This window comes from Parasteatoda tepidariorum, chromosome 9, assembly GCF_043381705.1.
Source record: "Parasteatoda tepidariorum isolate YZ-2023 chromosome 9, CAS_Ptep_4.0, whole genome shotgun sequence".
Taxonomy (NCBI): Eukaryota; Metazoa; Arthropoda; class Arachnida; order Araneae; family Theridiidae; genus Parasteatoda; species Parasteatoda tepidariorum.
Window position 1 is genome coordinate 40,143,747 of NC_092212.1, and position 17,408 is coordinate 40,161,154.

General features: G+C 30.2%; 1 protein-coding gene across 7 annotated transcripts in view; it reads left to right on the forward strand.

Annotated features, from left to right (window-relative positions):
* Nucleotides 1-13,394, forward strand: part of LOC107454284 (NFX1-type zinc finger-containing protein 1) — a 31,233-nt gene extending 17,839 nt beyond the window's left edge. The window contains exons 1-2 of one of the 7 annotated variants that reach the window (XM_071185590.1): nucleotides 29-476; nucleotides 6,641-13,394. In XM_071185590.1, coding sequence (XP_071041691.1) covers nucleotides 6,669-11,372 — 4,704 coding nt within the window. In that variant the 5' untranslated portion in view covers nucleotides 29-476; nucleotides 6,641-6,668 and the 3' untranslated portion in view covers nucleotides 11,373-13,394. Of the gene's footprint in view, nucleotides 1-28; nucleotides 536-6,640 lie in introns of those variants that run through there. The other 6 variants (XM_016071421.3, XM_043056716.2, XM_016071436.3 and 3 more) reach the window with 6 other exon arrangements.
* The last annotated feature ends 4,014 nt before the right edge of the window (nucleotides 13,395-17,408 follow it).

A 17,408-nucleotide genomic window follows, 5' to 3' on the forward strand; every position in this document is an offset into this window, starting at 1 on the left:
GGAAAAATATTAAGAAAAGGGAAAATATCTTAATACATTCCTATACAACTGAAAAGAGGAGGAGAGGGAAGGGAGAAGGGCTAAAGGAAACCGGTCTCTCCCCAGATGGCGTATTCGAGTGTTGCGATCGCGATAAAATTCCACTACCGATTAAACTCGGAAGATTGCGCAATATTTGAGGCCCTCACATCTCAGGATTACAAACACACGTCGTCTACTGTCATTATTTTTAGTTATTTAATTCATCGGAAAAGTTAGTAAAAAAAATGAGATGAAATTTATAGTAGGAAAGAAGATCTTAAAGCTTCAATGTTTAGATATTTGTATTTTATCTTGATTTAATATAACCCTTGTATAATTTATAATATTGGTTTAAAAAATTACAATTGTAATATGCTCAATGTAGATGTGTTTTAATTTTTAATCATTTTAAAACCAAAACAAAAAATGAACTTTTTAAAACCAAACTAATATCAGTATGATTATGTTACATGTAATTCAATACCAATGTGTAATTTTTTGTTGTTTTAAAGAAGTAACTTTCCTATTTTTTTAGAAATTTATTTTTTATGTGTTTATTTATATAGATATGAATTTAACATTTATTGTTTATTTGGTTACTGTCATAAGCAGAGATGATTGTGGATGATTTCTGGATTTTTTGTTAATTGCGATCCAGAAGTTTCAAGAAATCATCGATTACATTAATGTTTAAAAATTCAATTATATTTTATTTAAAAATAATCGAACTGGAATTTATACGTTGCATAATTTTCATTTGTAAATATTTTTTCCTGTAAAATAATAAATTTGATTAGAGATAAACGTAAACTTATGCATAATTATTCATTTAAATTATGCTGCTTATAATTTAATGTTTTGAAAATATCAATGACTTAAAAGACATTGGTTTTATGAAGTGGTCATAAATGATTTTACTGGAGAAATTTTCAGGATTTTCGAGCTCAGAATCATCCCTGGATAAATAAAGTTACTTGTATCCCTAAAAATTTCATCTTCAATTTTTAGATCATGTATTTGCCTTTTCTCTTCTGACGTTTTTTAAAGACAGCTGTCATAATAAAAACACTTATAAAAAGAAAAGTTAACAAAATATAAAATAAAAAAAATCTTAGTTCTTAAAATATAACTTAAACATTGAAAATAACAGTTTATATTACCCAGGGCTGGATTAACCTATAGGCACACTAGGCACGTGCCTAGGGCCTACGAAATTCAGGGGCCTACGAAAAACTTGGGAGAAAAAAATTTTTTGACAAAAATAATTTAGCTTTAAAAACAACAAGTGTATTTTGCGCAAAATTATGAAGATACAAATGAAAATATAATATTTTACGGTAATAAATTATTTTGCAGCATCTTATGATCTAATATATTACAGGGTCCCCACGGTCCTCAAAAACTGCTTAATTTTTATTTTGGAAAATAAGGGCCCTTAATAGTACTTAAATATGGCATAAGGTTTTTAAAAGTCCTTAATTTTTCAGCATTACTATACCCTGTAACAAGATTGCAGTGACAAGGCGACATTGGTCCAAAACTTTACAAACTCAATTTACGCCAAGAGTATCATAAAACTGTGTGGTGTTTGATTGTATTTTTGGCAGTTATTGATATTGCTTTTATTCCGGTTTTAAAATGTTTCGATACATTTTAGACGCAATGTATATTTTAGACCAACCAGTGTATATTTTATTCCGATATATTTTGGACATATTTCGACATAATGATTTAATTATTTTTCTATCAATTTTATGGCAGTGATTGCTATCGATTTCCACAAAGTTTAAAATCCAATGTTTTAAATGTGATCTTATTTATTATAACAACCGAAACACTTATTTGAACTTCTCTTTTTTAAAGAGTCCTATTTGCGTGATTTAGTCGTCGATCTATATTTCGGGTTTTACTGCCACAGGTTTTAAGATTTTTGATTTATGTACGAATTTTAATTAATAATCGTTTCATTCATTTACGAATTTTAATTATGTAATGTATTTACAAAATGCGAGAATATCGCCTATAATATTAGAATTAAAAAAATACTACATTTATAATTAAAAAAACTTTTAAACATTTGTGCTCTATACTTTCTTCTGTTACTTTAAATAAGTAATTGTTATAATTAAAAGTATCTTGTAGAAAAATACTAGTAGTGGGGAAGTTCCTCACAGAAAGCTAGTTGATCGAAAAAAATTTTCAAGTCGATTTTTTATAACAAAAAGTTGTTCTATTATTAACTAGGATTCGTCCGTGCATCAAGAGTTGGGCATTTTAGAGAGACAATAAAGGATATGTGTTGGGAGCTACAGGCAAAGGCCATAGAAATGTGTTGATACCTATAAAAAATTGTTTTAGACCCTTTTATTTATGTTTCACAGAGAACTAATTAGCATATTGGTTTGAAAATTATAAATCTTGTCAAATAATCAAAATCAGCAAATAATTGTAAATCTTCTTATTCTATAAAAGTTTCCATACAAATATTTAGTGCAATGACCTAAAAAATTTTCTTTTAAGCTTCATGAAAAAAAAGTGGAATGAATTAATTTGCTTAGATACAAGGAGTGATCAAATGAAAAGGTACAAAACGACGTAAAAACGTAACAGTTAAATATTTGCATATTCCGCGATGGGAGAACATAGCGAGACATCTCGGGGATGCGATTGGAGTCTGACTGGGATCGGAGCATGTGCGGGAGATCGCATGCGCAGGAGAGAGCACAGGCTCTTATCAAATGCGGCGTTCAAATGATGCGACAGTCCGTATGAGGAACAGAAACTCGAGCACAGAAATAAACATTAACTCCTTTGTGTACTGTGAGACACTCTGACGCCTACGCAGGTTCATCAAGAACAAAAGACTGGGGCTGCTCCATGATAACGCACGTCCACACGTCTCCAGAGTCACACACATGGAACTGGCCAAGTTCAAGTGGGAGACGTTGGACCATCCGCCCTACAGTCCGTGCACGTCGCCCTGCGATTTCCATGTGTTTGGTTCACTGGAGAAACATATGAAAGGAAAGCGCTTCAACTCGTACGACGTACTCAAGGACGCTGTGAGGACTGGGTCTCGTCACGGTCACAGGAATTATGGGAACAAGGAATCCCTCGGTTTGTTCATCAGTGGGATCGTTGTGCCCAGGCCTATGGTGTGTATTTTGAATAAAATCTACATTTGTACCCACCGTGTTGTTTCGTACCTTTTTATTTGATCACCCCTTGTATTAGTATGGTCTGTTTTTACTTAAAATAGGACCTAATTTAAGTTAAGTTAACATAGTTAGAAAACTACTCTCATGCATAACTCTAATTCTTAGTATTAATTCATTTAATATATATACCATTTAATATATTCATTTAATATAAATAAAACATTTTATTAATAGCATTTATCAAAAACATTTTATTAAAAACTAGTAATAATTTTTTCCCAAATTTCTTTATTTACTCTATTTCTTAAATATACGAAAAAAATTGTAAATCCTAATTTTACAATTCAATTTCAATTAAATCATTAAAAATGGAATATATATATTCGTTTTATGGATGGCGTTAACCCTTAACAATCTGAAAAATATTTTTAAAAAAAACTCTATCCTGGTTTGCCAAAAATTGTCGGCAAAATAATCGGTATCATAAACGGCTGTGCCTAATTCCTACGAAAGGTATAATCCGGCTCTGATATTACCAGTTAATCTGTTTATCCATACAGGAAATAAGTTGCAGTAAAAGAATTAAATCTATTGGAAACATTCCAATAAAATGTTGCACTTTAAAATAAAAACAGGCGAACAAAAGAAGCAGAGCAAAAATATTCCTAATATTTAAAACAAAAAGTATTAACTAGAAATAATCAAATTGACTTGCCCAAATTTTTTTTAAAAAATGAGCTGTACAAAACTGACGGTTCATTATCAAGTGATCTACAATTTTCAATTCTTATAATTTCACTTTTCCTTTTGTCTTTCAGAACCTAAGTTTGCAAGTTTACGAACTTAACAAATATATGCAAAAATTATTTTTAATAATGTGTTGAAAAAAATATGATCTTAGATTATTTTTTATTAAATGAATTGAAATTCAGAAGAAAAAAAAGCCACAATTGTCAAAAGGACTGAATAGTGGCTGAATATTCGTTACATCCCTAGATAAAACATTTTGCAACAATTCAGTTTTAATACTCTTTATTTTTGTGCTATTATATATTGTAAAATGAGTAGCTTAAGAATAAGTGTAGAAAAATTTAAAATTGATTCTTATAACGATATTTATTAAATATTTGCAATGAAATGTTTCTGATCAGCATTTATAAATGCAAACGGGGTCTCTACGCTACCTGAAAAAGTCAAGAATTTCTGAAATTGCTCAAAAAGTCAGGGAATTTAACAGTTTTGTATCAAAATCTTAAAAAGTGAGTGAGTTTGATTTGGTGATCGCCAAGCATGTGATCTTCGCTTCATGTAGCTGTAGCATGCCTTGGTATTAAAACTTAGAAAACTTTCATCTGGAAAGGAGTTTTTGGTTGCTAGAATCCAGAACAGATAGAAGGAAGTACAGTACAGAACCCGTTATCCGGAAAACCGAAAAACAGGAACGAAATTCGATAAATTTTCTACCTTTTTTTTTTTCCCTTATAAGATTTTAGGATTTTTTATTCTTTTTTGAAAGATGTTTACCTTACCATCATTTTGGAAATAATCAGTAGTCTATTACTTCATTGTTTTTTCTTCTGTTTAAGATTATTTTGAAATATTTATTTTTTTTTTTAGTTGGGTTTAACAATAGAAAAAACTGCTTTTTGTAGCAATTCAGAAAACCGGAAAACTCATTTATCCGGAATAACGATGGTCTCGATCGTTTCGGATAATCGGTTCCCTTCTGTACTTCAGATTTTCTGTTTTTATTTTTGATTAAGAAGTTTTATCAGGATAAATAATAATTTAAATCTCTTATAAATTAATGTTTTTTATTGCTGTTTATTTGCTTAATCTTCTATCACCTAGGCTTGATAAATAAGTTTAACTTGTCAGGAATTTAATGTTTAATTACACTTAATGAAACTTGTCACTTGTTAAGGATACTAAGGAACAATTAAGATTGCTGTTCCACATGGAAATTATAAAGGGATACTATAATATCCTATGGTCAATCAAGGTTTTATTTTTCAGGCCTATTTTTGCAAAAAAATTTTAATTATTTTTCTGCAAATTTCTTTATTAAGGAATAGCATTCAATTTTTGCATTCACTATTTCCTTATTCTTCGTACATTTATATAAATCCACTTATTTTTCAAATTCATTCCTATGTATTTCATATGTTATGATCTGAAAATTTCAAACTTGAGATAAATTATGATTGGAATCGTACATGAACATTGTTTTCAAAATGTTCAATTCATGTACGATTCCAATCATAATTTTAATTTTTTTATGACAGTTTATCCTCAATTATTTATCATTTTTCGTCTCCTTTAGGTTTTTTTTATTACAATATTTTTAATAATTTATTGTAATGTTTGATTTTGAATTATGACATTTTGACGCATTTGATTTGTAGCAAATCCAGCGTAATTTCAATTACTTTGATGATAGTTTTTTTTGGTATTTTTCATATTGTTTTTTAAATCTATGTTATTTTTTCGCCTTTTCTGTGTATTTCTTTTCTTATTTTTCTTTTTAAATTCCTTTATTATTTTAATATTTAGTTACGATAATACTCTAATTTGACTAATTTCCATTTATGATTTTGATTGTAACAAGCATGATGTGTTTTTATTAAAACTTTTTAAAAAAATTTCCAACTTTTTTTTTTTTTTTTTTTTTGTATNTTTTCTTTTTTTTTTTTTTTTTTTTTTTAGTTTTTTTACTAAGTACATTTTTTAACTTTTTTCAAGTGTTAATTTTTTATTTAGATTCTATATTTTTCTTTATTTTATATTATGCATTTTTAGAACATTTTGCTCATATCGATTTATTTTTATGTCTTTCCAAGAAAGCTATAATCTCTAAACATTTAATAAGATAAAAATTATCGTTAGTATTTTATATATGAGAAAATTTGATATTTTTTCATTTGGTTTTGTTCAAATTAAAACTATGTATATAAGTAATAAAAATTAAATTTTTAAAAAAATAATTAAAAAAATGAACTTGATTTTTTTTCTTTTCCCTTCTTAAAAATGATCTGGTATAAACCACATTGTTTTAATCCTGGATTGAAGTATGAGACAGAGAACAGAAAAAAATATATATGTTTTTCTATAGCAATATGATTGCTCTCCACTAAGCTCATTTTTCGTTACGTTGATACATTTAAATGGCAGAAATGCATCATACAATATGAAATTCTTTGATTATAATTGTTTTTGTGCAAGGGATTCGTTTTTGTACTATGTTTCTTAATTCTTTAAATTTGTTATGTTGGATTTAATATACTCAATACTTAACTATGTGTTATTTAATTATCATTCCTTTAAATTATAGATTAAATTTAAATATAATTAAATTTAGCCAGTCATATTAAGAAATTTATTTGGTGTATAAATATTAATTAGTTGTTTCATTGTTGTTAGTTTTGTTTTAATATTATAAATTGTGCTTTTTAAATTTTCAGAAAGGAATTGTATTGAAATATAAAAGCTATGGAAGCCCCTGCAGCTAAAGGACCGATTCGTCGAATCACAAAAAATGATCTTTTAATTTTAGCATGCAACAAACGTAATGATCTACTGTTACATGAGTTGAACAAGACAAATTTTGGGTTTCAAAGATTTCTTCAAAATCAAGAATATCTGAAACAAGATGGTAAAATCGATTGTGATATTATGGCAACTCTCGTTCAAATAATCTATAATGTTTGCACTGTGAGTTTAAATAGACTGGAAGGTAGTCTTGTGAAATTTCTTGAAATGTTGAAGGATTGCAAGAAGTTTATTTTTGTTGATGTCCATGTCACAATAAATACACTTTTAATAGAAAGGCATTCAACCAATTTAGTTACACTTACCACAAACTATTTGATTATTTTGCAAAAATTACTAAGGCATTGTGAGTGTAGAGAAATTATAGATGATGTTTTTCCGGCTCTACAGAACTACTTTAACACAATGCGGCTTCGAAAGTTGCAAAACTTGGCAGACATCAAAGCTCAGTTTGATATATTAAAACACAAAATCGAAAAATTTGATGACCCTAAGCTTGCATTGGAGGATTTAGATGAATTGGGTACATTTCGAGAGCTCTCAATTGTACCCAGAGAAAATGATATAATAAATTGTGAAACTCCAGATTTACCACAAAACATTATTGATGGCCCTTACTCAAGTGTTAACCACTATTTAGCAGTTCACTTTCGTCTTACAAGAGAGGATATGCTTCGATCATTTCGTGAATGCGTTGCGCATTGTTTGAATTCGGATGAAACAGCACTCATTAGATCAGAGACCGAAAAATATGATAAAGTTCTTGTGGTACGTCCAGCAAAATATAAACCTGAAGGTATATGCTGTACAATCGAAGTTTATTCGTCTAAAGCGGTCAATTGGAAAGACTCTCTTCTCTCACTACCTGGAAGTATGGTCTGTCTAACTCCAGACAAGTTTAATAAAGTGATATTTGCATCTGTCCTCCAAGAGTCGAAAGCTCCCCGCGTAAAAAGTGAAAAATGTACTGTAAAACTCATCTTAGAAGATGACCGTTATGAAGATTCATTGTATGCAGATGTTCAATATCTAATGGTGGTTCCAAATGCGTATTTTGAATGCTATAAGCATGTATTGTCCGCAATAAAAAGCTTTAGTCCGAGCAGTTTTCCTTTGTCTGATTATCTTGTCTCTCTAGAAAGTAGTGAAGCTTCACCCGAATACTTGAGAGATCCTGATAGCTTATTAGGGCGAAAGTATTCCCTTTGTGAAAATTGTGAGTATTCTTCTGAAGGCTGTGAAATTCCCGACAAGAATGAAGATTTGTGCAAAAAATTTGATCCGTTGCATTATGATGAATGGCCATCAGCAGAAAGTTTAAAATTAGATGAACACCAGTATGAAGCTTATAAATTAGCCTTGACTAATAAAGTAGCAATAATACAAGGCCCACCGGGCACAGGAAAAACATTCATGGGAAAGAAGATGGTAAAAGCTCTTTTAAAAAACACTAATCTTACTCCTATTATCATTTGCTGTATGACAAACCATGCTCTTGATCAGTTTCTTGAAGGTCTTTTAGAAGAAAATGTTGAAAATATTGTTAGACTAGGTAGTCAAAGCAAAAGTACAATTATGAAACCATACACTATGGATAACATAGTTTTGACTCATAAGCTTTATATGGAACAAGACAATTCTAATCGTATAACAGATCAGATAGCAAAATCCATTATAGAGAGGATGCAGAAATTTGTGCCTCATATTTTAAATCGCGATGTTAGACATGGCGGTGAATATGATCCAGCACTTTTTGCCTTAAAAGACATATGTCGGGATTTGAATAATGATATAGAGTTGCTTGATTTCTGTAAAAACAAATATTTAGAAAGTTCTGCACTACAGGCTATCATTGATAGTAACAAAAAAGAAGAATTATTGTCAAAGTCTTCTTCACGTTGCAGTGAATTGACAGAAAATATTATGGAGTGGTTAGGATGTTCACGTAAATCAAAACTTTATGAAGAATGTGAAAAACGTTTCAATAAAATGAATGAGAAAAGCTTGAATATTAAACTAATGCATGAAAATATCTGGTCCTTGCACCTAACCAACAGATTTGAACTTTTTTATTTGTGGCGAAAAAATTGTATGGAAATTTTAAAAAAAAACATTGTTGTGGAAAAAGAAGAGTATAGAAAATTAAAACAGTCATATTCTGGTAAAGGTTTTGACAGCTCTCTCAAAATTGAAGTATTGAAAACTGCTCATATTGTTGGTGTAACAACTACTGGTGCTGCAAAATTTCGTGAATTGCTGTACTATGCCCAACCCTCTATTTTAGTTGTAGAGGAAGCAGCTGAAGTGCTTGAATCTCATACAATAGCCGCTCTATTACCGAGCATTAAACACTTTATCCTAATTGGTGACCATAAACAATTAAGGCCACTGCCATCAGATCATGAACTAAGCGAAGTGTATAATTTAAAAATATCCATGTTCGAAAGACTTTTTACGAACAATGTTCCTAATACAACTCTAGTGTCGCAGCATCGTATGAAACCATGTATTGCTGATCTGTTAGTTAATGATCATTTATACGAAATGTTGAAAAGTGATGAAAGTGTTTATAAATATAAAGAAATTAATGGTGTGAAATCTAGTGTCTTCTTTTTTGATCATGCTAAGAGAGAATCGGAAAGATCCTCTAGCACAAGTTTTTCTAATAAATTTGAAGCTGAAATTGCTGTAGCATTGGCAAAGTATTTCCATGTCCAGTCGTATTCTCTAGATCGAATAACCATTCTTGCCACTTATGCTGCTCAAGTAAACCTTATTCGAGATTCCCTTTTTAAAGCCAACTTAGAAGTTAAAATAACTACTGTTGACAATTATCAAGGTGAGGAAAATGATATTGTGATAGTGTCATTTGTTAGAAATAACAGAAATGGTGTTATTGGGTTTCTGAAAGAAAACAATAGAGTATGTGTTGCTCTATCTAGAGCAAGGAAGGGCATGTTCTGTCTTGGCAACTTTAAAATGTATGCTGAGAAAAGCCCTCTTTGGAGCACAATTTTACCCAAATTAGAAGAGCAAGGAATGATTGGGGATAAAATTCCTCTACAATGTAATCGGCATGGAACTGAAACCTCTGTTGAAACTGAAGTTGAGATTTCTGAATTTATGCATCGAGGCTGCCAGCAACAATGCAACTTCAAACTCCCTTGTGGACATAATTGCATAAACGGATGTCATAATTTTGATGCTGATCACAAGCTTTATAAATGTCGTTTGCCTTGTGAAAAATTCATTGATGTAGATCGAAAATGCCCCCAATTATGCTTCCAGCCTTGTAAGAGTGTAAAAAAGAATGCAATAACTCTTCCTTGTGGGCACAAATCCAGAACAGTTAATATTATAGGTTTTACTTGCCTTGAAGAGGTGCAAAAATTATTACCATGCAATCATCTAGTCACATTAGCTTGCGGCGTTGACATTACTCAGTATAACTGTCCTTCTTTGGAGACAGTTATACTTCCATGTGGTCATACGAGTAAAGTTCCTTGTTTCAAAAAAGATAAAATAAGTGAAATTATCTGTCAAAAGAAGCGTCCTTTAATTTCACCTTGTGGCCACACGGTGGATGTAGCGTGTAATTTAGATTTAGATGGAAGTGATCTTCTATCTAATTGCAATCGACTGTGTGGCATAATGCTCAATTGTGAGCATCTTTGTGAAGGTTATTGCTGGTTTTGTTTAGATATTGGAATTCATGCACTTTGCACTGCAAAATGTGATCAGAAACTACCATGTGGTCACCTTTGTAAAGGCTACTGTAACAGTCCTTGCCCACCCTGTAAAGAACAGTGTGGATTGGTGTGCCCTCATGCTAATTCAAATAATAGCAGATGCATCAATAGCTGCTACAGACCATGCATTGAATGTAAATTGCCATGTCAATTACGCTGTGACCATGTTAAATGCCCGAAACTTTGCTATCAAAAATGTACTGTAGAACCCTGTACTATAAATTGCTCTCAAATCTTACCATGTGGGCATGAATGCATTGGGTTGTGTGGTGACCCCTGTCCATATTTATGTCGTGTGTGTAATGAAAGTGACATTGAAAATGGTAATCCAAAAGTTGACCGCTACATCATGTTGCTGGATTGTGACCATGTTATTGAAATGAAAGAGTTAACCAAACATATAGAGCAATGTTTAGAGTGTTTTGAATGGCCTAATTGTCCATTATGTTCAAAGTCGATATATCAAAGCCTGCGCTTTAAGAATCATTTGATGAATGCTAAGAATTGTCTCCTGCAAAGCTGTGATACTAGAACAATGGTTAGTGAAATTAGGTTCCTTCTACACACAACTTACGATGCCGATTATATTATACCAGCTGTCTTCAGTGACATTAACAGAGGAATCGAGCGCATTCTTGAAAATGAGCAAACTCCTGATGTATTGGTTGTTTTAAAAATGGCTGTTGTTAATTTAAGAAGTTTAGTTAAAATTCATGAAATGATTGAAAACTGGGGTAAGGCTAACTTTAACTGCCATGTATTAAATCGTTTTAAAACCTTATTGTTATGGCTCTCAAATCATTTGAGGTATGCCAGTTACCAGCAAATTATGGAATCAGAAAAAGCAATTGAAGTGCTGGAGAATCTTGTTAAAAAACAAGTAGAGCTGTTCTAAGAATGTTTGAGGTGTCTTAAATCTTTAATAATATAATCAAGTTATTTATGAATAATCTAGATTTTTTTTTGGTTTGGTGAAAATCATTGTAATACTGGAAAGGTGTGACTTAGTACAACTTAATTTATTTATGTTATGTTTTAATATTTCAAAATATTGTTATGTTTTTCAAGTTGATTAAAATTAGGAAGTTAACCTGAATAATAAAATAAGTTCAAAGGAAGAGCTTCAGAATTTTTTTAAAAATTATTCAAATGTTTAAGTGAACTGTTAGGAGTTTTTAATTTATGAGAAATGTATTAATTTTTGAAAATAGATGGCATCACTAATAATTTTAGTGCCATATGAAAAATCATTTAACTTCCCTATATTTTCAAATTTGAAATAAAATGGTATAAAATTTGAAATAACAGACAATTTAAATCATACTTTGCATTTGAACTGTATTTAAATTTATTATCAGTACATTTATGTCAGATGCCAGGGTTTAATCCAGGTTGAAATCGAGTTCATTTTAAAAGATCATACTCTAGGAGGAGAAACGAGGGATACTTGCTCTAGGGCCTAGTCTTAAATCCATACAAAAGTTTTTTTTCTTACTTACTTAATGAAAACTGAAGCTTGCATAACCAAAACTTACATGATAAAAATGTAGCTGACATGAAAACTGAACCTTACATACCTTTGAAAACTGCGCTTATGAATAAAGGCTTCTTAAAATTTCTACACAATAAGAAAATAAGATTTCTGTTTTGTAAAATGCCCGCATTAAACTTAGCCCCATGCCCTGTGTTCGCTTTTACCTTACTATTTGAAGAACCCTTCACCAAATTCAAATTCTTAAAAAGAGTCCTTTAATAAAATTCAAATTGTAAATACTACGATTCTAGATTAAATTGTAAAATCTTCTTTTCAATGCTTTCCCACCTGTAGTATTTTATCAATTTATTGTTTATACATACTTGTTTTCAAATAATATTGATGTTCAAAAATATATATAGTGACTGCTAAAATTGAATTTCTTTTATAAAGTAAGTTCAGCAAAAATATTTTTATTTTATTATTATTATTATTTCCCAGAAAAACCGGCCGTAAAGAGATAAAACCTGGATTTTCCCCTGAATGCAAATATTTCGAGTAATTGTGTGTTTTATATGTTTTTTCACCATTTTATTTAGATAATTATGTAATTTAAATCAATAATTATGTAATTGAAATCAATTATTAATAACTTGATTGTCTAAATTCACAGTGTAGTATACAAAGTACAAAGTTTTAATGACCAGTTTTAAAATATATTTTTAGAGTAAAACGGACTATTTTCATTAAAGTTTGGAAGTTTATAGAAGTAAAAAAGAATGTAATGAATTTGCTCAAGAAGCTTGTGGTAAATTTTTCTTCAACCAAAAATTTTATTTGTTATTCTGATTTCGGCATTCTTCTAATCACTTTTTTTTTCCTTGTAATATGTTCTCTTTTATAGATATGTTTAGTTAATTAAAATTTTCAAAAACTGGTTTATGTGACGAAGAACTTGAAAGGTGGTTTCAGAGATCCCACTTAGTTAATAAATGAACTTGTAATCCTTCATTTTCACTAACCAACTTCAATATTCAATGCTCAATGTCTGATGACATTTTATTTTTTCTTGCTTAAATATAAAATGGTGATCCTAAATCTAAGTACTTTATAATTTAAATTTTTACAATGATTCTAAAATTGATCTTATATGTGGTCTTAATGGTAACCCTGTGTGCCTAAATTATGTTTCCTGAAATGTTCTAATCAATATCTCAATTTTAATATTTAATACTCATTCAATTTATGAAGAAAAGAGTTTAAATCTGATTATTTTCAATTTTTATAGAAAACATTTTTTACTCGATGTATACACAATATTGTATTAAATCTATTAAATTATTTTTGAAATATAATTACATCTTTTTAAAGTTTTGACAACAGATGTAATATTTTTCAATGGACTACTATTTGTTATTTTTAATAAATATTTATTTAATCATATATTGTAGCCTTAATTTAGCATCAAAGTTTATTTTATACCATTCGTAATTTTCTTCTGAAAATAAAATAAAAAATTGTGTGACCTACTCCCTTTGCTCACTAACCCCTGATCACATAATCATTTTTTGTTTCTTGACGATAAACAAATTGTTTTTTCAAAATTAAAAATTATTCCATTAAAAAGTCTCAATATTGACACAGTTTTACTTTACTATTCTACTAGGTTAAAACTCAATCCTAATAATTTTGTTTGGTTACTGTAGCATATTTTTTTTTTTTGCGCTTTCATTTTTAAAGAATTTATTCATATTTAAATAAAAATTATTATGTTGTTTAGAATTATTTTTAGGTTAACAAATTTCCTAATGTAATTTTTTTTTAAACCTACGCAATTCATTACAGAAATAAGGCAAAAAAATGATTTTGTAACACAATATTTTTGCACAATTCTCCTTTAAAAATGTGCAATAAACAAATTCAAAAAACCAATTCTAATTGATTTGCCTAGAATGTGGTTGAAATTATGGGTGGTCTATTTAAATTTGAGACATCTTTAGGACGCAGTCTAGTCAATTCGTCTCGAGATCGATTTGCGTCATAGCAATAATTTCTTGCAGTTTCGATTCAATACATCTATTTATTAAATTAAAACTCTAGCAATATCTACGAAAGCTAAATAAGTATTTAACTTTTGGGTTTTTAAATATTCCAAAAGCACCTAAAGGTGTGTTTAGTTATATGCTTAAGGGATGGATGGGGTAATTGCAATGCTTGCATTTATCGTCGTTTCATTTAAAAATATTCTAGATTTTTTAATCTGAATAGTTCTCTGAAACAAATTCTAAGTAATAATTTTTTTTTTCTTATTTTCCTTCATTTTGAGTTTAAAAGGAATGAGAAGACGTTAAATCTAGCTATCACACATAAAAATAAAAGACTTGCAACAGACACTATGGGTATGAGACATCGCGGAAACAAGGGCTTTTTAGGGTGTTAGTTAAAGTTTGAAAAAAAATAATAAAAAGAATTTTCAAAATATTTTTTGATCTAAAGGTTGGCTGGTAAAGTGTTGGGCCCATGCTCGAGAGGTGAGTTCGATCCCCTCCGTCTGTTCAAAATTGTGACTGATGCACGCTAAATCTGTCGGGGTCACACGGTTTTCCGATTTCCCATAACAAATCAATACCTCTTGGAGTACTGGATCGGAGATTTGTTTTGCTCTGGTTCAGGTCTGCAACACGATCTGTGGATGGATGGATGGTTCCTCACTGTAAAACGAGATGTGACGTATGTATGTTGTCTCTGGATCATCCTTGGGAATGTTACCCAGACCGCCGTCAATAGCCCATTGTGCAGCTCTATTGCGTCGCAAATAAATGTGTCTGAACCTGATCAAAAGATCAGAATTTTTGTGCATTACAGTGATTCAAGACACAGACTTTAAATTAAGCTAATGAAACGATGCAGGCGATAGATAAATTATACAATCATATGAACACATAAAACGAAAGCTCAATATAATGGATTAATTATTACCTGAAATCCGCTGTGTTACAATAGTTTTCCAAGTTGTCGAAATTCTAATTTAACATAATGAATGAAGAGATAGTGTGATTACCTTTTAAACAGATAAGGGGTACTGCTCTACCAACCCCTCTCTACGCTTGGTTTTACTTTTATTGGTCGGCTGTCAAGAACGATTTGCATGAATCAGTTGTTCCTTAGCAATGTATTGAAATCAACATTCAATGACGTTAAAATGTATTGCATTTTCTTTTTACAAAACTTGGTTCGTTTTGAAAACTTGTTCTTGCATTTCTGTTATAGAAATATCACTCTTATGAAGTACAAATCTACGTAATTCAGTTTAAAATGTGTGGACGAGCTGTTAACTCCTACGTATGTATTTTAAATCAAAATCGTTGTTCATAGTAAAAGAGAGAAATGTATGTTAAAGTGTCTCATGGTTTTTAAAATTCCGATATTGTCTCGACAAGAAGTTTGATTCACTCATTTGAGGAATCACTTTTTGATGAGCTCTATTTGCGTTGTTAATTCATCCTTTTATTGCTACTAATTTTCTCAATGATTTTTATAAGCTATTACGACACCCAACATTCAATTCGTGCGATTATTAGTAACTTTTTGACGCGAAATAACGCAATTTTTTTGATCAACTTTTTCACTTATCACTACTGATATCCACGTGGTTTTTTAAATACCGATATTTTCATACGTCATTATTGAGAAACGAGAAATTTGAATAGTATGTTTCAGTAAATACTTTTTTACGCACTGAATTCATGCATCAAACGCTATCCTTTTTTTATATGTATATTTATATAAAGATTGATTTTCACATGATTCTTTTTTTAAATCCTGTTATTATTATGATACGGGAAATTCAAATTGCGCACCTAAGTATTCACTATTTTACACGATAGTTATATATTTTAATCCCACAATGATTGCACTTACGACAAATGGTGATTGACGTATTGACGCAGTACCGTTAAAAATAATTAAATTAACTATTAACATATTTAAATTGATATCTAATTTAGAAAAATAGTAAATTTTATTTTTAATTATGTTCGAATATATAAAGAGAAAATAGAACTTTTTACACAGCCAAATTAAATTAGCACAATAAAACAAAATTTGCATTTTTTTATTTTTTGACAATTTAATAAATGATTCACAGAAATCCATTATGTCGTGTTGCTTTACAATCACCAATAAATGTAATTACAAAATATGAAAGACATTAATTCAAAGAAAAATAATTAATGCCTGGATTTTCATTGTGCTTTTTCTGATTCCTCTAGTACCCTTTTCATTTTTGAAAGAGCTGACAATCTAGCATCTCGCCATTGGCGTCGTTCTGGCATATTCTCAAGAGGACTTATCTTGCAAATGTCTTCATCCAATCTCTGCAATTCTTCACCCATATCGGTTGCAATAATCACGCATGCCTAATGAGATTAAAAAACATACACACATATATGTATGTAGAAAGATTATATATATATATATACTAGTAGGCTGCGCCCCCTGCTCGCCAACTCCCGAAAATTTCTACGCAATCTTATATGGTTTGCTTCGCAAACCAAGCCCGCTTCTCTCGCTACTAACTTAGGTACATTGCAAATGCGCAACATTCTAAGAATTCTAAACAATCATTCAAATCCATATAAAAACCTTTTTTTTTTAAAAAAAAATTACATCTTTTTAGTAAATACTAAGTCATTAAAATAAATTTGAATTCAAATAAATTATATGTAATTCATTAAACCTATTAGAAATGTGCTATAGTATAATTCGTGATATAAATCACAAATCGCCAATAAATTCGTGAAAAAAAGCGCTTTTGACAAGATACTGAAATAGAGATCTACTAACAAAGACTACTCACTTCTGCCTAGCTTAATAGTATGAGATTGCCGCAGCTGATACTCTCTGGTTATTTCAGTTTCCGTTATTAAAAGCGCTATATGTTGAGCCACCTCGGCTAGATTTTGCATGTGACATTTTTAGCGGCAATCATTGGTCGATTTTCTAGCGTTGCCATTCGGGGAGTTGAAATGAGGCTTTTTTTTGTCGCCGTGTAAGAGAAATAGTAACGTAAACAAAACAAAGCAAACGTTGCCACCGGCTGAAAAGAAATACAGCCAAAATTTGGGAGCCACGTAAGAGAATTATATATATTAGATATTAATTATAAAACATCCATAATCACTACCTTTAATACTTGTAGCACTTCTGGTTTTCTTCGGAAGATTTTATATTTAATTTGGTCGCAACTTTTATGATTTTAATGAACACCATTATTATGATGATTATTGTTATGATTAATAAATAATTTCACTGAGCAGTAGTTCCTAAATGATGTTACGAGGAACCCTAGGGTTGAGTGGAAGGGGTTCCGCGAGTTAGAACTTTTTTTAACCAGTGATAATTTTTGGAACCTTTAAACAATATTTAAATCCAACCAATAATCTATTATTCATTTAA